The sequence below is a fragment of the Papio anubis genome, chromosome 7 (assembly GCF_008728515.1).
Source record: "Papio anubis isolate 15944 chromosome 7, Panubis1.0, whole genome shotgun sequence".
Taxonomy (NCBI): Eukaryota; Metazoa; Chordata; class Mammalia; order Primates; family Cercopithecidae; genus Papio; species Papio anubis.
In genome coordinates, this window is record NC_044982.1 from 76,832,606 (window position 1) to 76,854,819 (window position 22,214).

General features: G+C 36.6%; 1 protein-coding gene across 2 annotated transcripts in view; it reads left to right on the forward strand.

Annotated features, from left to right (window-relative positions):
• The window catches only part of PRKD1 (protein kinase D1), a 359,062-nt gene that overhangs the window by 254,696 nt on the left and 82,152 nt on the right, over positions 1-22,214 (forward strand). For both annotated transcript variants that reach the window (XM_017961082.3, XM_031668218.1), the window contains exons 3-4: positions 16,126-16,257; positions 18,502-18,662. In XM_017961082.3, the coding sequence (XP_017816571.3) occupies positions 16,126-16,257; positions 18,502-18,662 (293 nt within the window). The remainder of the gene's footprint in view (positions 1-16,125; positions 16,258-18,501; positions 18,663-22,214) is intronic.

Sequence of the window (22,214 nt, forward strand, 5' to 3'; positions counted from 1 at the left end):
AGAAACTTACTGGCTTAAAACAACACAAGCTTTTCTTACAGTTTTAAATAATGGAAGAAGTCCCTAGACCATCTCTTATTCTCTCACCTTTTTCTTTCTCATTTGCAGTAGGCTGGATTCAGCTCCTTTGCTCCCTTTTACAAGCATCTGTAACTAACCAGATGGTAAAAAATATAGAAGTGTTTTCTTAGGCCACCCAATTCATCCTTTTCCAAAGGCTTTCCTCTTTCTTTACCTGTGACACTGAGTACTCCTGGTTCTCCTCCTCCCTGTGTTTTCACATCTTACAATTGATTCCTCCATTTACTTCTTTCTTAGCCCTCCAACCTCAAATCTGAACTCTTTGGTTGATTTTTTATATCTCAAAAGACTCGTTTGTCTCATCTTCATCAACAGGCAGTTTTTAGAAATTGTTTCTTGAACCCCTGGGCTTCATCTTGGCTTCATTTTAAATTTACTTCTGCTAATGGAGTTTTCACACTTAAATGTCTTATTCCCTCAACCGTGGGTCTAAAACATGGGCTTTCCCTTCAAATGTTCCTCTCTTATTTCTGTTAGTAGTACCAGTATTTTGTTTCTTTCATGCAAAAATCAGCCAACCTAAAACAACCCCAACAATAAACAAAGAAGCAAGATAAACAACAAATGGAGTCATATTTGCCTTTCCGTACTTAGCAACAGTGCGTTGTAGGTTTTTTTCTTTCTTATATATTCCTCTTGTTGCTTAGTTTAAGGCAACCAGGATTCTTTTTTTTTTTTTTTTGAGACGGGGTTTCGCTCTGTCGCAGCCCAGGCTGGAGCACAGTGGCTGGATCTCAGCTCACTGCAAGCTCTGCCTCCCGGGTTTACGCCATTCTCCTGCCTCTCTGCTCTCAGCTTCCCGAGTAGCTGGGACTACAGGCGTCCGCCACCTTGCCCGGCTAGTTGTTTGTATTTTTTTTTAGTAGAGACGGGGTTTCACCGTGTTAGCCAGGATGGTCTCGATCTCTTGACCTCGTGATCCGCCTGTCTCGACCTCCCAAAGTGCTGGGTTTACAGGCTTGAGCCACCGAGCCCTGCCAACCAGGATTCCTACTCGTCTCTAAAGTGTCTATTCTTTCTGCATCTCCCATTATATCCTCTTAAATAATATTCACTAAACACTGACACTTCTCTATTTAATCTACGTAGTTGGGGAGGGGATCACAAGTCAGCTTCAAAGATAATGGTGTGTCCTTTACTTTAGTTGTATGGAGAGTACAATTGGGGTTATTATTTTTTAAATTGTACTTGTTATATGTGCTCTTTTACATGTGTGATACTTTTAACTAAAATAAATGATAGTACATTTTTAAAGACTCCCGACTATGTTATTGCATTCTAAATCCTCAACTTGAAATGCTAAAGTTGTCCATCAGCGAATTCCAAATCACTGAACCACAGTCTTTACCACTGCTTACCTTTATTAACCTTCCTTTACAGTGATGTTGATTCCTTCAGTACCCCTCACTTCCCACATTTTTTCTTCTTCTGCGCCTTATTCCACTGTGTTTCTTCCTAAGAAATTCTTTTTCTTGTTCCAGCCAAGATTTGTACCTTCCATACAAAAATTAACCAGGCGTGGTGGTGCATGCCTGTATTCCCAGCTACTCGGGAGGCTGAGGCAGGAGAATTGCTGGAACCTGGGAGGCAGAGGTTGCAGTGAGCTGAGATTGCACCACTGCTCTCCAGCCTGGATAACAGAGTGAGACTCCAGATCAGAAAAAAAAAAAAAAAAAAAAGATTTGTATCTTCCTTCATCTTTTATAGCTAATCTTTCTCTATACCCTCCCTTTTCTTTGCCTGCATCTCTTCCTGATGTTGACAATTTCCAAATCCATGTTCACTTATATTATGTTATAGTTTACTTGACCTGTTTTGTTTGTTATTAGATTTATCACAGCTCTTTAGCTAGAATATATAATCCTAGAAGGTTGACTATGAATCTACTAAATAAAATATGAATTCCACTTTGTTTTAAATATGCTGGAGAATGCTGTATTTGTTTAGTTTTATCATGCTGAGTGTTGAAATAATCCAGAGAATGTCACTGTAAATGTGGAAGGAGCCAAAAAAATTGAAGGTTAGATACAATCTTTGAGTGCTGAGAACAATGGCTTTTGAAAATGACATCAAAGCTCTACCAAATGTAAAAACCCACAGGCAAAATCACCTTTTGGAACATTTTTGCTCAGAATCGTTTATGCTAATGTTATGTTTACAGCACACTTTAGGAAGATGGGCTAAAGTTGCCATATGGTACATGTTTAATCTACTCTTTGCTTATTATTAAATTTTCTTCCATCTTAAATTTCCATTTTTAGGTTCATTTTTATCAGCTTTTTACAAAATAAATGCAGCACATGGTTAGTTTTCAGAGTTTTATACTTTTTTTCTTTATCACTTTTGTCTAGGACAAATACTAAAAAAGAGTCCAAGAAAATGATTGCCCTGTGGCCTTCTGATTAACAGGCAGCTTTTAATAGTGGTTGAAACTTTTTACTTACCTAAAGCTGGAAGTTAGTACACAAATTGTCCTCTGTTTTTAATATTTATTTTAATGCTTACTTATCATTTCTAATAATATTTCTGCTTTAAAATTAGGATTGTCATGTTAAATGTGTGCTAATTACATTGTGATGCAAATAATCAGTTTATTAATTTAGACCTGCATATATATGTTAAAATGCATTCTTTTTTATCAGAGATACAATTAAATTTAGTTAAGTATTGAAATATATTTTATTAGAAACATACCTACTTTATAATTTAGATTGTGAGAATTCATTGGAATGTCCTCTTTACCCTAAAATGTGCACATACATACTTTTTGAAATTTGAATTGGAAACTTTTAAAACACTTTGAAATTGGAAATGTGTTTAAGATGTACCAAGTTCCCACCTGCCCCTCTCACCCAGAGAGCACTGTTTCAGGAAACCTTAGGTGAAATTTCTGTCAAACACAAGCAGAAACTGTTCCAGAATGCATACAATTTAAAAAACTTGTCCAATAAATTATTCAAACGTTGCAGAATTTTACTACCCAAAAGCTGAAAAAGACTGTACAAGAAAAGGAAAGAATACTATAGATCCTGTCCACTTATGGAATAGCTGATGTTTATGAGCATTTAGTATTCACTACGCGTGATAATGAGCCTTTTACCAAGATGTAGAGACATCAAGGAATTTACTACTAACTCCTCAAGTTAGTGGCAAAATTGTACATAAATTCCAGGGATATCTGAATTTGGAGCCTACATGCAATTAATGATGTTCTATTTTTGTCTCCTGGATGCAAAAATTCTAAATAAAATGTTTGAAAAAAATGGAATCAATAAGCTTACAAAAGAATGATATAAAATATCCAAGTAAGTTATTATAGAAATAAGATGATTTGACATTACTAGTGAATCAGTTTTTATAATCTAGCATGAGTTTTATAATTATTTATAAATTCAACATCAACTTACAGTGAAAAATCATTGGTTAGAAATAAAAATGTCCCCTTTCAAAATAATAAAGAATAACTAACTCAAATCAACAGCATCATGTTTAACTAGATAATCTAAGGCACAGACCATTCAAGGTTAAGAAAAAAAGAACTGGGCTGGGCACGGTGGCATATGCCTGTAATCCCAGCACTTTGGGAGGCCAAGGCTGGTGGATCACCTGAGGCCAGGAGTTAGAGACCAGCCTGGCCAACATGGTGAAATCCCATCTCTACTAAATTAGCTTGGCATGGTGCCACATGTCTGTAATCCCAGCTATTCGGGAGGCTGAGGCAGGAGAATCACTTAATCTGGGAGGCGGAGGTTGCAGTGAGCTGAGATCCCGCTGCTGCACTCCAGTCTGGGTGACAGAGGGAGATCCTGTCTCAAAACAAACAAACAACAACAACAACAAAACAGGACTGTTTGTTAAAGTTAAATACTTTACTAGTATTTAACATTCTTCAGGAAGTTCTTTGCAAATGGAGTTAACACCACAAAATGAAATGAAGTGGAAATACTGGAGAAGGACAAAGTGATACTTATTTGCAGTTGATATGATTACTTAGAAAATCCATGTGTAGGCCTGGATTGATCTATGTGTAGGCCTGGATTGATCTAAATTATTCTCCAGAAATTCCCTATTATTAGTTTGTAGCCTAATTTATCCATACTGAAATCCTTAATTTCATCATCTATAAAAAGTGGAAAATAATAGCACTCATTTTCGGAGTTTGGGGGTTTAAATAAAATTAATAATATGTTTAACACAGAATCTGACTAAAAGTAAGTGCTCGATAAGTGTTAGCCAATTTCAGTAAGTAAATAATAAAATTTAAGAATAAAAATTAAACTTGAGCTTATCAAATAAATGGAGAAAAATTAATATGTCGTATATGCTGGCTACGTAGTCCAAAGTTTTTGTTGCTGTTGTTAAATTCTCTCTTTAGAGCAGTGGCGTCCAGTTCAACTTTCTGGAATCATGGAAATGTTCTGCACTCTGCAATCACTAGTCACATGTAGCTATTGAGAACTTGAATGTAGCCAGTGTGACTGAGGAACTGAAATTTTAATTGTATTAAATTTTAATTAATTTAAATTGGAATAACAACATGTGGCTAGCGGCTACCATATGGAAAATGAGAGCCCTAGAGGATCTCATAAATTCACATGGCTTTATTTACTATTGTGACACTGATGACCCCCAGATTAACTCTATAGTCCATGTCCTACTCTAAATCTAAACTTTGCTGTGTACCCTATGTATTTATTTGCCTACTTTTCATCCACCCCTACCTGAATATCTCAGTTATCTCAGTTGCACCTTGTACTTAACAGGTCAAAAACTGAACTTGGCCGGGCGCGGTGGCTGATGCCTGTAATCCCAGCACTTTGGCAGGCCGAGGCGGGTGGATCACGAGGTCAGGAGATCGGGACCATCCTGGCCAACATGGTGAAACCCCGTCTCTACTAAAAATACGAAAATTAGCTGGGCTTGGCACATGGCTGTAATCCCAGCTATTCGGGATGCTGAGACAGGAGAATCGCTTGAACCCGGAAGGCGGAGGTTGCAGTGAGCCGAGATGGCGCCACTGCACTCAGCCTGGCGACATAGAGAGACTCCTTTGACCTCCACCTCATTGGAGCCTACTACTCTTGACTTGATCTCTGCTTTCCACAAATCCTAGCTGACCTTCTACCCTAATTCCCAGGTGAATGAGTAAACTGATGCCACTGAAAGGATTCAGCTGGTGAATGGATGAGCAGTAGGATCTTAACAAAATGAAAGACAACTCAGCAAAAAAAAATATAATGAACTATGCATGCCTACAACGATGTAGATGACTTTCAAATGCATTATACCGACAGAAGCTAGACTCAAAAGGTTACATGTGTATGATACATTAGATAAGGGACAGAAAATAAATCAGTGATGGTCAGAGGAATGGGGATGGGGAAGCGATTGTCTACAAAGGGGCACAGAAAATTTGGGAATTGTTCTGGATCTCAATTTTGGTCCTCAGTTGTGTGTATGTGTTTGTCAAGAATGTACACAAAAAGGAATAAATTTTACTTTATATAAGCTGTTATCTCAACCTGATGAAAAAGCAGAAAATCAGATTTTTCATAAAGTTCTTCTTTTATTCTAATGAACCAGAGTGGACCAACTGAATCAGTCAGCTTTGTTCTTCATGAAGAATAGGGGGAGTCTCTAAGTACCAAGGTTCCCTTCTTTCAGTGCCCCTGAGCCATAACTGGGACAATTCCTGCACACAGCAGGTTCCTTGGCCAACAGCGCTGAATTGGATTCAGCAATTGTTGAACTGTTGCTTCTTCTGGAGTGGGTATACCCTGAATATTTCACAGCTTTTAAAGGTTTTGTTGTTCGTGAATCAAAAATAAGCATCTGTTTGTATGAAAAGTACAGTGAGACTTAAAGCAACTTGAAGTAAAGCACATAGAACCTCGTCCTGTGTCTGTAACTGCAAATGTATTGTATTTGACAACAGTGATGCTATTTGTCCTGAGAAGCCCTGCTGCCTATCAGAATATTTCTGAATAATACTGTACCTAGCCTTTGTCTACCAACCTTTTGTAAGAAGTTTAAAGGTAATTTGCATGCTGGTGTTCCTCATGTAAATTAGGTCATTATCCTTTTAAAGGTATAAAGCCTCCTGTACACGATGGAGCTTTCTAAGAAAAACAGATTTGACCTTTCTTTCCCTCTATTCAGGGTGCCTGCAGTGCTTGCACTCATTAGCTAGAATTTGACTCCATGACATTTTTACTTAATTTTCTTTTTCCTCTATGTTGGACACATGGGGCAACCATTTGTAGTCTTTCTTGACCTAAGATGCTCTCTAATCTCTTTCCAGCTGTGGCATTTGTCGTTCAGTCACATCAGGATATGGTGACCCTTCTTTCCCCACTGCAATTCCCAACTGTTAATTGATTCATTTTAGGAAAGGAACTAGACACAGCCCTATGGACCCAGCTCCATTTAATTAGTGTTAACCAGAACAGTAGATAGAAGAGCAGTTTCCTCTGGAGTGGAAACATAGGCTTTATAAGGTAGTAGAAGGAGCAAATAATGCTAGTTTTTATAGCCCTTAGTTTTTAAGGGCTCTGAATTGGCAACAGACTTAGAAACAGCATTCCCCTTCATTAGTAATGATGATTGTGCCAATAATTATTATTAATAATAACTGGGATTCAAACCCAGGTCTTTCTGACCACAAAGCCCATATACTTCATCCTTGTGCTAAGAACTCTTTGTGACAGCTCCCACCAGTATGCTAAGGATGATACTAATTACTTTATATCCTCCTTATAATCCAGTGAGATTCATCACACAAAGCCTGTTTTATAGAAAAGGACCCTGAGGTTCAGAGAGGTGAAGTAACTTCCCCCAGGTCATGCATTTGCTGTGACCAGGATCAGAGCCCAGGTCTTCCCTGGCACTCTGTCCGTGCTTTTTATCACTACTGACACCATATTGCACTTAGAATAACAAGGTACTAGCCAAAACATCTCTGGAAGGCAATGCTAGACACTTTTAAAAATGTGATCCAAGATATTATTCTGATGGACTTTACTTTTGAACTTGAAATACTGTATTTACTGATTACTGAGACTTAAATAAAATGTAGAGCCTTAGAACTGCAGGGAAGCAACATGTTTATGAGAATTAATCACTTTTATATGTGCATGCGCAGTTAGAGAAGTTGTGGTCTTGCAATGTGTAATGTTATGTGTGAACAAATAAACAATTAAGGGGTGGCAATATTCAGTGATACATTTTATGACAGAAGTGTCCAGGACGCTATGAAACAGAGAAGAGGGCAGTCTTCTGCAGGTGGGGGTAGGCATATCCCAGAATAGGTGACACTGAGCTGAGGTGTGGGTCGGGTGGAACGTGGCTACCTGAGAAGTGTGTATGCAAAACAGAAGGAGAGATTGACGTGAAAGACAGTGAAGCCTTCTTAGAAATGGCTGGATAAAAAGTATGTTGAGGAGAGTATCCTTGGCCAACTCAGTATGGAGGTAGATGGCATAAAATAATCCCATTTTATAGCTCTCTCGTCCTTTAGCTACATAAGGCTCCATTTTGTAAAAATAACTTTATTTTTTATAAAGCTTTTAAAAATAAATTTATTTATTTTAATGGACAGATAATAATTGTGTATATTTTGTATCTGTTTTATTCAAGCAACATCTTCCTGGCAGGAGGCATTGCTGCTTCTCAAGCAGATGTTTTGCAGCAGCCATAGAGCTCAGTTGCCTAGAAAAGAACTAAAGGATCGTTCACGTGTTAACTGTAACAGCTCTGTGGGTTCATGAGTAGATCCTAAGCTATTTCTTGAGCAAGGCTTTAGCCCTGCCATCAAACACTCCTGCTGTCCCGGTGCATCCTTCTGGTTTTAAAAAATGAAAAAAATAATTTCTTTTTTTTTCTGAGAAGTAAATACATGTTAACTTTCTTAATTTTCATAATAGAACATAGGCCTTGTTACCTGCTTGTCTGGAATCCAAAACTGCCTAGGGATCTCTCCTTGAATGTTAGTAATTATGTTCTATATACCTGGAGTTATTAAGCATAATTAGATTTCTGCAACCTAGAATATATAATTATTATAAATAAATCTACTCTAACTATGCTAAATTAAAGAGACTATTATATGACTCCTTGGCAAGTCAACCGGTAGTGCCTACATGATCATGCTAATGAGTCTTTCTCATTTGATTTCTTGCATCACTGCAGATTTATGACTTCCTGTTTCTAAGTCATCTTGTCACCAGAGATTTAATAAGATTTCACTCTGTTCTCTTCTAGGTTTTCTATGATTTTATATTTTTATTTAACTTTTTGGTCAGCAGGTAATTATTTTAGTATAAGAGAGGAAATATTGTTTCAAGTAGTATTTTCCCCTATATTGCTAATCGTTACTAATTGTTAATTTTTTTTATTTTATTTTATTTTATTTTTTGAGACAGAGTCTCGCTCTGTCACCCAGGCTGGAGTGCAGTGGCACAATCTTGGCTCACTGCAAGCTCTGCCTCCCGGGTTCACGCCATTCTCCTGCCTCAGCCTCCCGAGTAACTGGGACTACAGGCACCCACCACCGCGCCCAGCTAATTTTTTGTATTTTAGTAGAGACGGGGTTTCACCGTGTTAGCCAGGATGGTCTTGATCTCCTGACCTCGTGATCCGCCCGCCTCAGCCTCACAAAATGCTGGGATTACAGGCATGAGCCACCGCGCCTGGCCAATTTGTTAATTATTTTTAAATGATATCTCCACCTTTGACGTTGATTTCTGTTAAGACTTATATTTTAGATATATACATAGAGTAGATTTCTGGGTCACTAATTCTAGCCTACTGATCTCTCTCTTTTGTCTTTCACAGCCACCCATATTTTTAAATATCAACATTTTATAGAATATTTTAATAGCAAGTAGAGCAGAATTTATTTACTTTTCTGTTACATTTTTCTATTCTTATTAGAATATGTTCTATTCTTCTTACAAAAGGGCTTTAGAATAATTTCATTAAGCAAACATCATTCTGTTAGGATATTGAGATAGATGTTTTCTTAAATGTTGCAGGAAGTTAGGGACCCCGAACGGAGGGACCGGCTGAAGCCGGGGCAGAAGAACATAAATTGTGAAGATTTCATGGACATTTATTAGTTCCTCAAATTAATACTTTTATAATTTCTTACACCTGTCTTTTCTGTAATCTCTGAACATAAATTGTGAAGATTTCATGGACACTTATCACTTCCCCAGTGAATATCCTTGTGATGTCCTATGCCTGTCTTTACTTAAATCTCTTAATCCCGTCATCTTCTTCTTAAACTGAGGAGGGTGAATGTTGCCTCAGGACCCTGTGATTGTATCAACTGCATAAATTGTTTGTAGAGCATGTGTGTTTGAACAATATGAAATCTGGGCATCTTAAAAAAAGAACAGGATAACTGCGATGTTCAGGGAACAAGAGAGGTAACTTTGAACTGGCCGCAGGTGAGCAGGACAGAACAGAGCTATATTTCTCCTCTTTCATAAGCAAATAGGAGAAATATCACTGAATTCTTTTTCTCAGCAAGGAACATCCCTGAGAAAGAGAACGTGCACTGAAGGTAGGCTTATAGACGGCCCCTTTTAAGGCGTCCCGTCTTTTATGGTTGAAGCCGAAGGGATGAAATAAGCCCGGGTCTCCTGTAGTGCTCCCAGGCTTATTAGGTGGAGGAAAATTCCCACCTAATAAATTGTGGTCAGACAGGTTATCTGCTCTCAAACCCTGTTTCCTGATAAGATGTTATCAATGACAATGCGTGCCCAAAACTTCATTAGCAATTTTAATTTCACCTCATCCAGTGGTCCTGTGATCTCCTTTGCCTCCATTTGCTTTGTGACATTTTATTACCTTGTGAAGTATGTGATCTCTGTGACCCACACCCTGTTCGTGCACTCCCTCCCCTTTTGAAAATCGCTAATGAAAACTTGCTGGTTTTACAGCTCGGGGAACATCACGGATCCTGCCGACATGTGATGTCTCCCCTGACATCCAGCTTTAAATTTCTCTCTCTTGTGCTTGTTCCCTTTATTTCTCAACCCAGCCGAGACACTTAGGAAATGGAAAAAAACCCACGTTAAACATCAGGAGCGGGTTCTCCTGATACTTAAAGTTAAAAATAAGCTTTTAAGTACTCGTCTATAATTCATTTGGGCCTATTGAAAATAATTTCTTTAAAGCCCCTTTCTCATCCATCCTAGACTTTTTTTTCTTCTTGATATGTTACTTCTTATTTTTTTTCTTTTAGTTTAACGATGATCTATTTTTCTAGAAAAGATAAAAACGAAAATATAATCGAATAGCTTTTTCTATTTTGTCTGTTTTCATTAAACTATTTATTTCTGTGTTTGAGGCCTATCTCTGCTTCATTCTTTCCACATGAAACACACAGCTGAAAGCCCTTCTGTTCTCTTTTAGCTTTTAAAAAGCTTCAGCTTTTCCTTCTTTTGGCCTTCCTAGGGTGGTTCTCTGGCTGGAGCCACTTACTTGCATTCAGTCTGACTCTGTGCTGCTCCTTCTGTTGTTGATACTTTACTTTTGCGAACTTGAGCTTATCAGACAGTTCCCTGGGCAGTCTCATCATTTATCTAGTTACCACTCCCTTTTCTTCCTAATTAGGGCAACTTGCTATTGTGTTCTCAGTCTGGCTTGTGAGACCTTTTTCTCTTGTAGCCATATTTTTTTTTAATCTCTAACCACAAACTTAGGAAATAACTTCCCAGAAACTTCTGAGCTGCCTAGTCAACATATCTAAATACATTTTTTTCTCTTGGCTACTATGATCTCTGAGATGATATACTCACAGCCTCCCAAATTCCCATCATTGCACCTCACTAACAATTTTCTGGTCAGATGTTAAGTCAAAAATGGAGATGCCCTTCATTTCATCACCCATCTGAAAGATGTTGTTGCAAGTCCCTCTACAGGAGTTTATTGAATGTTCTTGTTGTTGGAGAGTTGTGAGGATGTTTTCAGGTATAACAAAAATGTGAAATGTGAAATTAATTTGAACAACGGTTGCATGAAGGGAGAATCTGAAATAAAACTGGCTTGGAAAGACTGGGACCAATAGAGAAGCAGGAAAAAATGACCAACCTTGGGGGTTGGGTATGTGTGTATTGCGTGGAGGGGAGGGAGTATGGACATGTGCTTAATTTTACAAGCACCGTCACACACCTGGGTCACAATAGTGTGGAATTGATCTGTTGTCATCTCTCAGTTCCCTGCCTCATGGACAATTTGTAGTCATTCTTACTGATTACCCTGACAGTGCACCAAAGATGATAAAGTGTCAAGAACCCACAATAACTGTAAAGAAATATACAGACAATCCTATGTTATTTATAGTTAAAATCAGACTAGATAGAAATGTTCCCTCTTTTATCCTGTTCTCTGCTTTTCAAAATACTATTCAACCTTCAGGATTCTGTACAATTCCTCTCTTGGATGAAACTTTCCTTGACAGACCTAGACAGACTTAGCCACCCTTTGTCTTGTGTTCCATCCCTGCATTTGGTATTATAAATATAAATGGAACTGTCATCCTCATTTTGACTTTCAACTCTCAACTACAGATATCGTTCCTTAGTCCTTTTTCTATTTTCAACATATACTATATTACCTAGTAGATTCTAGATATATTAATAACACATAACATAAATAAACTATGTTAGCTTGAAATTATTAGGACTTCTTTACTTACATGAGCTCACTTAAATGCATAAAAATGCCTTATTTTTAAAGGCTTGCTTTTAGCACTGTAATTAGTAAGTAAAAGTTAGAGAAGTATATTAGGGCCTCAATAAAAAGAACTTTCTAATAATTTGAGATATTCACAAATGCAATAAACTGACTATGAGTAGTGATCATTCCACCAGTGATGTGTGTTTATGGGTGAATGAAAGGAAGTTTAAAGAAGATATGGCCGACCCCCAAGGTTGGTCATTTTTTCCTGCTTCTCTGTTGGTCCCAGTCTCTCCAAGCCAGTTTTATATCAGAGTCTCCCTTCATGCAACCGTTGTTCAAATTAATCTCACATTTCACATATTGGTTTTTTGTTTTGTTTTGTTTTGTTTTTGTTTTTTGTTTTTTGAGACGGAGTCTCACTCTGTTGTCCAGCCTGGAGTGCAGCGGTGCGATCTTGGTTCATTGCAACCTCTGCCTCCCAGGTTCAAGTGATTCTCCTGCCTTAGCCTCCTGAGTTGCTGGGATTACAGGTGCATGCCACCATGCCCAGCTAATTTTTGTATTTTTAGTAGAGATGGGATTTTACCATGTTGACCAGGCTGGTCTCGAACTCCTGACCTCAGGTGATCTGTCTGCCTTGGCCTCCCAAAGTGTTGGGATCACAGGCGTGAGCCACTGCGCCCAGCCAATATTGTTTTGTTTTGTTTTGTTTTTAATCTACAGAATACCTTAAAAATGGCAAGTATGTGGTTTTGTGTAGGAGTGGTATCCAGAAACTATTTTCAATATTCTAGACACTAAAGAAATAAAAATTGCCCACAACAAAGCTTCACAGCTTTTGGAAACTTCAAAGTGTTTTGCTTTGGAACAGAACAAACTAATCAATTCAATGTAGTGACATGTTATCATGTGGACACAAAGCTTCAGTTGGCTGTTAGTTCACCTATGTATCATTACCATTGACTTTTGTAAAAGTTGAAAAACCAATTACTGTTCCTCAATTTGTTTGGAAAGGAGGATTTCTAAACATGGAGCTCATGCAAAAAGCATACTAAAAGAATTTTTGATCTTGAGAACTAGATACATTTTTTGTATACTTTATTTCATGGCTTCTTATTTTCCCAACATTCTTATAAGATAATGCGTGTTACAAGGGGTTATGATTTATACATATTTAATTGCACTCTCTAAAAAATATTTTTCAGTGATATATAAAATAAAGGTACAGCTTATAATCCATAGTGTTTAAATAGTCAAAGAAATATAAGTTGAGTAATAGTGGCTGAGAGAGTTTATATGGTTCTGGTGTCAGGACTGCCTGAGTTCAGATTCTGTATTACCTAGTGTAGCTCCTTAATTTCTGAGTATCAGTTTTCTCATCTGTAAAATAGGGGTAGGCATAATAACTACCTTATAGATTGCTTAAGCATTTCCTCTCATTATATCAGTCCCAACTTGTCATAGCCAGAAAGAGTTTATGCTTCTCCCATTGACAAAATTACCAGTTTTAAAAAACAGTACTGAAAATCTTGGAAGATCTGACATTATTTTATTTTACTATGAAAATAATTTTGACCTTCAGAGATTATTTTGCTTCAGAAGCCTTATTTCTTCTGTACTGCTAACCAAACAGTTTACTCCATTTGTGCAACAATTTATAATGAACCATTAAAGAACTGATTATCTTAGGGTTTTTGGCTCAATTACCTGTTTCAAATGCTCAATGACTAAGAAAAGCATGTCATTTTCTCTTCTCTTGCACACTGGAGTATAACAATAGGCTGTGAATAGAGCAAATCAGAGAGACACAAATACCAGTATAAGGGGCCTATTGTGTTTAGTTTGTTGCCCTGTCATATGGTTTTAATTTAGGTTGGCTGATTGATTATGACAGACTAACAGATAGCCCATTGTTCCTCTCTTAGAATCTTTAGACACTTTAATATTCCTATTCTTATCTGTCCATTTTGATTCCTAAACTTAAATGAAATGGAATTACAGCATTCACTTTGTTTTCCTGTGCTAAGTGATTATCTGTGAAGTGCAATTTTGTGATTAGGCGAGATGGCATGCATACTCTCAACTAATGCTGATTTCCCCCAGGGTGCAGAACAGGTAAATTCATAATGAATGGATGTTGTGCTTTGATTTCAAATGGATGTAAAACCTCACCACACTGCGTAGTTTTATTTTAAAAATGTATTTAATTATTCTAAAATTAACAGGAGAATATTAAAATTGAACTTTAGAAATATGGCATTTAAACATAAGTCAAGGGTGCTAACTGCTTATGAATGTTAATCCTCTTCAAAAAATAAAAAAGAAATTACCTGGCACAAATTGGGGGAGTGTCACTGAAAATCTTTAGTTTAATTATTTATATTCCTTCTCATTAATTCCAAAAATGTCTGAATCCAGCTTGGTATTCGTATTGTCAAATTCTAATGTTGCTTATTTTGAATACTACAGTAATTATTCAACTAATCATTGTCATATTATTGTCATAGCTGTTTGGTCTGGAGGGATGATTTTGGGACTGAGGGGAGAAGCTAGAAGTTAAGAATTGGCATAAAGTTTTATCTTTGATTATTTTCTTTGATATTTTAAAAATAAATTTTCTACATGAGTATGAGAGACCAATTTTAAAGAGAATTTAGCATTCTCCCAATTGGACACATTTTGACCAAACCACCAAAGTAGATGATGGGTACCCAAATCATAGTTTTTTTTTCTGATTTACTTGGAGTAAGCATTGACAATTATATTGTGGATCTTGAAGTGGGAAATGTGATATGCAACTTCCTAAACTTATTTGAATTGAGGAGGAAAGGAAAGGACAGCAGAAGACAAGGAATATATTGAAGGCCTCAGTTTTCCCCAAAATTATCTTAAAATAAAATCTTACAAAATTAAGTTCATATGGTTCTGTTCTTACATTAATGGAAGTTTAAATTTTAAGGGAATGGAGAAGTCGTCATCAGACAGACTGTCTCTTTTTAGGTATGAGAAACTGAGGCTTGTGCTTATTGAGATGTCACTCCAGTAAAGGTCAGGCTTCCCCCAGGTCTTCTTACTGCCAGGTGCTATATTGTGCAGCCTCAACCTCAGGCTTACTGCGCGCACATAGGTCTGGAAAGATCCACCACTTTCCATTAGGATGTTGAGAAAAAAGCTAATCTTTCTGCTGTCTATACCTTTCTATTTCTTGATTTGAGCAACAACAAAAAAAGCACAAACCACTTTTATAATCTAATAAAAAATATCATATGGAAAAATGTAATAAAAATGGATTTTAATATCCTGCATGAGTACCATACAGAATAAGCAACAGTAAGCAACACCAAAAAGTTCCCTACAACATGAATATGGTTGATTAAGGTGTATTTCTCAGAATGGACTGCAATTCACCAGTGTATGTATTAAATCCCTCTCTTTGGCATGTTGGTGAAGTGGCTGCTTGGTTGTTGCTCAGTCATGATTTAAATGCTTAGTTATTATACATTGCCCAAGAGTTCAAACAGCTCTATCCCTATATAAGGAAGCCACTCATTTTTTTTTTTTTTTTTTTTTTTTGAGACGGAGTCTCGCTCTGTCGCCAAGGCTGGAGTGCAGTGGCCAGATCTCAGCTCACTGCAAGCTCCACCTCCTGGGTTTACGCCATTCTCCTGCCTCAGCCTCCCGAGTAGCTGGGACTACAGGCGCCCGCCACCTCGCCCGGCTAAGTTTTTGTATTTTTTAGTAGAGACGGGGTTTCACCGTGTCAGCCAGGATGGTCTCGATCTCCTGACCTTGTGATCCGCCCATCTCGGCCTCCCAAAGTGCTGGGATTACAGGCTTGAGCCACGGCGCCCGGCCAGCCACTCATATTTTATATCTGTCTTTCAGCTGGACCCTGTAATGTCCCTCTTCATGGTCATACTCAAGTGTACTATTTTTCAGATCTGTCTGAATTCAATTCATCAACTTTTCTTTTCATTAATATTTTTGAATACCTTTCTGGTTCACTTAAGTAAGATAAAAAGTAACATATTTTTTAAGTATCATCAGATATTTTTAAATCAGGTTTACTTATACTTTCATTCATGCTTTCTGCTAGTTTTTTTGCCATTTTTAAAGTGGTCTGAAACTTGATCAAGCAGGAAGAGGAGAAGAGAGATGGTTGCTGTGCCACCAACTGTAAAACTATGGCTGGGAATAATGTCTAATGGCTGAAAGTGCAAGCTTTGTTGCATCTTATCTTCCCTAACTTTGGCTAGAGAGTTATATCTGTACTGGCATATTTATTATCTTGCATACTTTTTATTTACAGATCAGAGTGCCTATTCAACTTACTTTTCAACATCACTATTTTTACAGCTTCCGCCACCTTTGAAGACTTTCAGATTCGTCCCCACGCCCTCTTTGTTCATTCATACAGAGCTCCAGCTTTCTGTGATCACTGTGGAGAAATGCTGTGGGGGCTGGTGCGTCAAGGTCTTAAATGTGAGGGTGAGTTATTTTCTTCCCATGCAAGTTAAATGTGTGCTGTTCTCCTATGTTTATCGCAGCAGAATTCACAATTGCAAAGACATGTAAAAGCTAAGTGCCCATCAACCAATGAGTGGATAAAGAAAATGTGGTACATATATACATATATATACGCACATATATATGTGCATATATATACATTTATTTTTATCTACTCGGTTGAGAAAATATGGGTTTTTTGTGTGTGTGCATACATAGATCTATCTATATATACACCTATATATATAAGTCTATGTATATATACACCTATTTACATAGATCTATGTATATATACACATATATACATACACACACATATATACAAACATGTATATACATTGGTATGTGTGCGTGTATGCACTCCACATTCTCTTTATCCACTCATTGGTTGATGGGCACTTAGGTTGATTACATACCTTTGCAATTGTGAATACAGTTCACAATATGCATTTTATATATATACACACACACACACACACACACACACACACACACACACACACCATGAAGTACTACTCAGCCATGAAAAAGAACAAAATAATGTCTTTTGCAGCAACTTGGATAGAACTGGAGGCCATTATCCTAACTGAAGTAACTCAGGAACAAAAAACCAATTTCTGCGTGTTCTCATTTTTAAGTGGAAGCTAAGCTGTGGGTACACAGGGGCACAGAGTGTGGTGTAATAGACATTGGAGAATCAGAAACAGGAAGTTCAGAGGTGGCTGAGGGATGAAAAACTACCTATTGTGTGCAATGAACATACACTATTTGGGTGACATCTACACTAAAAGCCCAGACTTTACCACTATATAATTCATTCATGTACTGAAAACCACTTGTACACCTAAAGCTAATAAAATAGTAAAAAATAAAAAATAACGCATGCTGGAGCTATCTGCTTATGTTGTGCACTCTACAGTAATGTAGCGGTATCTCTCTCGGAAGTATCTTCCAGGCATTTAGGGGTACATGGATTGTCTTCTGTTCATTTCTTTAAGTTTCCTGTCTTGAACAAAGTTGGTCTGACCTGGGAGCCCTTATTCTCACATCTTTTCTCCTTTATCATGTGGACATGTTTCACCCCTATACGGTGCTCGATATTTTATCAGCCAACTAAAAATAAAATTTGCCTAGTAAGTAAGTCAGAAATTGGAATAGTAGACATTGAATACACATTTGTTGAAATGAGCAGAGATTTGGGAAATTAAACCATCTAAGTTCACTCAGCTGTTGAGTCGCGAACTAGAACATGTACCCGCATTTCTGCACCAACAACATAGTTTTATTATAATGTGGAAAGAACATTTTGAGCTGCACAATTCAAGGTACTAGGACACCATGATATAATCTTTAAAACTTGTGCAAATGTACTCTATTCTCTTTGGATTGGGAGGGCAGGGATAGAGCTCTTTGAACTTTGACAAATATAACTGAGCATTTATTATACAACCTACAAATAAGCTATCTGCAATTTTTGAACTTCTCTCTGTGAGGAGGGAAGCTAGGAGACAATGAACTGGAAGAAACTCTGCCTAAAATGTAGTTTTATGGAAATTTGTCTGTCCGGACTGCTGTGTTCTAAGTAATGGCCTCCAGCTACATGGGGAATATGAATAGTAAAAATATTGAAAGGACACTGACACTTGCCTAGGTGGGAAATCTGTTTCCAATTATCGATCACCTACCATGTGGAAACCAGCATGTGAGGTACTTTATATATCTTCTTAGTAATTCTACAAGGTTTTAGAATTACCTCCATTTTAGAGATGAGAAAACTGAGGTGAAAACTTTGTTCAAGGCCATGTAGACAAGCAAGTTATGAGACCCAGATTCAAATTAGTGTTGTCTAAAACTTGTGATGTGCTGTGATTAATATTCCTTTATGTGTCCACTCACATTTGAACTTGTGGCAGCTAAAAGTGGCTCAGATAATCTAATTTGAGTTAATTTCTATATCCCTTAAAGCCTAACTCTGTTATATCACAGAACATTTTTTTAAAATGATAACTAGTATAGTTCCTGAACTTGTGCAATAAGATCAGAATTCAAAACCCATTAACAAATGGGAAAAAAATCAGAGAATATTCAAAAGAAAATTTGAATTTACAAATACCCTCAAGAAAAACGGAAGCTGTACTATTTTTTTGAAATTCTACTTTACACTAATATTGGAATCACTTTTTAATTTATGGCTCAACAAAAATAATTTTTATTTTCCCTTTCCAGGATGTGGTCTGAATTACCATAAAAGATGTGCATTTAAAATACCCAACAATTGCAGTGGTGTGAGGCGGAGAAGACTCTCGAATGTCTCCCTCACTGGGCTCAGCACCATCCGCACATCATCTGCTGAACTCTCTACCAGTGCCCCTGATGAGCCCCTTCTGGTAAGGCCTCCTGTTTACCCATTTCCCCATTTACATGAGAAATCTGTGGGATGATGTGATAGCAATGTCAATCCAAGACAGGGCCCTAGGAGGGAGAATGCAGCCAGGGTGTTAATGACAGTGTTTCTTCAGGGCTTGTGCTGTAGATTGGTCAGTACTTCATCAAATATCCAACAGTTTTGAGTTTGCTTTTATCTCTGAGCTTAGGGAAATTGTAAAATATGTGAGGTTTTATCGTGGTCACAGGGCCAGAGCAGCACGAACTAATGTGTTAATGTTGCAAAACATCGCTTGTCAAAATTTGGAAACCAGAGAGATACAAAATGTTCTCTGAAGATTATTAGAGGAATCTGTGGCATGGCTGAATATTTATTTTGAGAGGAAACTTGAAATTTGCTCTTGTGAAACCATGAAAGTCTTTATGTCTTTATTGCTTGGCATACTGGCATACATGCAGGCTTATTGTCAAAAACTGATTGATATGTCCTGTGAGAAAATTAGGACTTAACACTTTAAATATTTCCATTAGCTTTAGACTGTGTGTGTGGGTGTATATATATACACCCGCCCCCCCACATGCACACACATCTTATAGATATGGTTAATATTCTTCTTTAAGAAAGTTAAATTTGGATTTTCCAAACGTTCAAAACAAAATAAAAATTGTGGAAATTATGTGAATTATTTAAAATAAAAACACATTCTGAAATAGGCTAATAGTTTGAGGATTTAAATTTCCCATATTTACCCCTTCTATCTCCCAGTGGATATTACAATGATGCTTCATAATCCTGTTATTATAAAAATCAATTAGAAAAAAATTTTGAAAATACTAAAACATTGAGGTTGAATAGATCCCTCTTGGAGTGGAGGGTGGTAATAAATTCTGAAGACATCTATAAAAAGTATAAGAAGTTATATAAATTACCTGTTTGGAAAAAAATTTTTGCGATCGTGATCTTTATATCACCAAATTTTTTTTACAGTGTAAGCCAGGAGTATAAGTCAAATGAATTATATTAATAATTAGGAAAATCCCATACTCTTTTATAGGGCTCTCTTTTAGGAGTTTTTTGTGTTTTCAGTACATCATTAAGTGAACCTAGTTGGAGAAGGCAGGTACTAAATTTCACCAATAACTAGAAGAACACATTATAACTTCGTACCTATTGAGAATGTGTATGCGTGACCATATGTTATTCCATAAAGTTCTATTAATTGAAATTATGATAATCTTACTGAAAGGTGCTTAAGTCAAAGTCTGTGTTTTAAAATAATCCTGTGTCATCTTCTCAGCTCAGAAGTTCTTTGAGTTTGAATTTTCGCAATTAGTGATGTTACAAGTTACAGCAGTTACTCTTGCTTTTAAGTATAGCTGCTGTGAGTCATGATGTTTATAAGATAGACGTTTAAAAATAAGTTTAAGAAACAAAATTGTAAATTATGCATATATGTATATAAATGTATGGTTTCTATATAAATCTAATTTAGCTTATGTAAGTATAATTTAACACAGATTTTTGTGTTTTTAAACCAACTTATTTTATTGCTTTATGTAACCAAATTAAATAACTACTAAATTATCTGAATTACTTGGTACATTACATAAAATGTTGAAATTAAATGGTGAATTAAAATTTTTTTGTAAAATACTTAAAATCTATTTTATAAATACATATTTTTAAAATTAGACTTTAACTGTGTCTGTCAAGAATGCTTGTAAAATTATGATCAAATCAGATGTTTACTAAGTGAGAAAATATTGGAGCCACAAGGCGCTTTTTAAAGCTACTGGGATGGGAGTCATAAGCTTTCATAACCTTGTATAAAATGCCTTCAGGTAAACTTTAAATGAGAAATGCCTTTGGAAGTAATGTTTGTGACACTATTTGACACACTGGTTCTCAGAATCATGTTTTAAACACAGCAAAGCCCTTTGTGTCCTTATGGGGTGCCTGGTTGTCTCTGTTTTTATCCAATCCCAGAGAAAGTAGGAAACATTGGCCCACCTTGAGGAGGACACATATTTACATGTTGCCTTTGTTCCCTTTCATGTCTTCACTCCATACGGGAACAAAAGCACCCTGTTCGACCAAGGCACACTGGGAGTATCATGCCTATGTCCCTTTTCAACCCAATAACACCAGTAACTATAGTTTAAAAGTTATAGTGGGTGCCTAATAAGAAGTGATATTATGGCAATAATAGTAAAACCTTTGGGTTCTATATACACTAAAGAATAATTTCCATTTCCAAAAAGAATGATGGCCTGACCCTTGTGAAGACGGCATTGCTCATTAATGCCACTAGACCATCCATTTTGCAAATCTGCCATAGTAAGTATATTTTCTCTCATATATAAGAAAGTTATATTTTCCATAAATGATCACCTATTTTGACTATAAAATTCCTTTTTCAGATACAGATTACAACATTGGTAATTCTGTTTGTTTATACATTTGGGCACAGAAATTCAATCTCAGATTTCTCTAACGTTAAGACAGAAAAAATATTATAACAGCATAAATCACATGACAAACTTCAACTGTCATCAACTTTGGCAGTAAACTATCCATTTTGCCATCCATAAAGCAGTCCATCTTTTAAAAAATCCAAACTATGGTCAATTTATAACAGTTCTGTGGGCATGGATTTTTTTTTTTTTTTTTTTTTTTTTGTAAACTATCATCAGTATTAGAAGGAAACAAGAAACACTCAGCGGATCCTTAAGTGGAACACATTAATACACTGTATCATTATTTGTAAGTTTATTTATCAAATTATATCAATTTTATGGACTTTTGGGCAATTGTAGAGGAAGTTAGTATTAGATGATTCTATTATTTCTATATGTTTTACTCATCTTTTTATTTTATTTACATGTGTTCTTGTGGTATTTGGGAAAAGTCAAAGCCAATTGAACCCACACCAGGCAAGAGTTAGTCTTAGGTAAAAAGTTATTACAATATAATAATCTGTTCTAGAAGGTCTATTCCTAGGTATAAAGGAAAACTTTAATCAGATAAACTGTCCCATGAGGGACAATGATAAAAGCCGAATAAAATACGACATAAAAGAACAAAACACTATTTGAAGGCGCCCAAGAGAACCAAGGATATTGGATTTGAGTGATCAGTTACAGAGAGGTCAATACACAGGGCAGCCTCCCACAATGAAGAAGTATCCAGCCCAAAATGTCAATAGTACTGAGGTTGAGCACCCCTGATGTAGAACAAACCAGAGAATTGCCAAACATATTATAGAGGTGCAGTAAAGACAAGGTAGCATTACATAAAGTTAAGTATAAAGTATTAAGGCAATGTGCTGTTACACAAAGACAGAAAAAATTAACCGATGAAATAGAGTCCAGAAAGTATGTGCATACACAGACCAACTGATTTATGACAAGGGAAAACCTGCTGTGAGAAACGAATGGTCTTTTCAACAAACATTTCTGTGACCAATTGGATATCTACATGGCAAAGAAGAATCTTGACCCTATCTTATACCATACACGAAATCAGTTGTAGGTAGATTGGAAGCTTCTAGGAG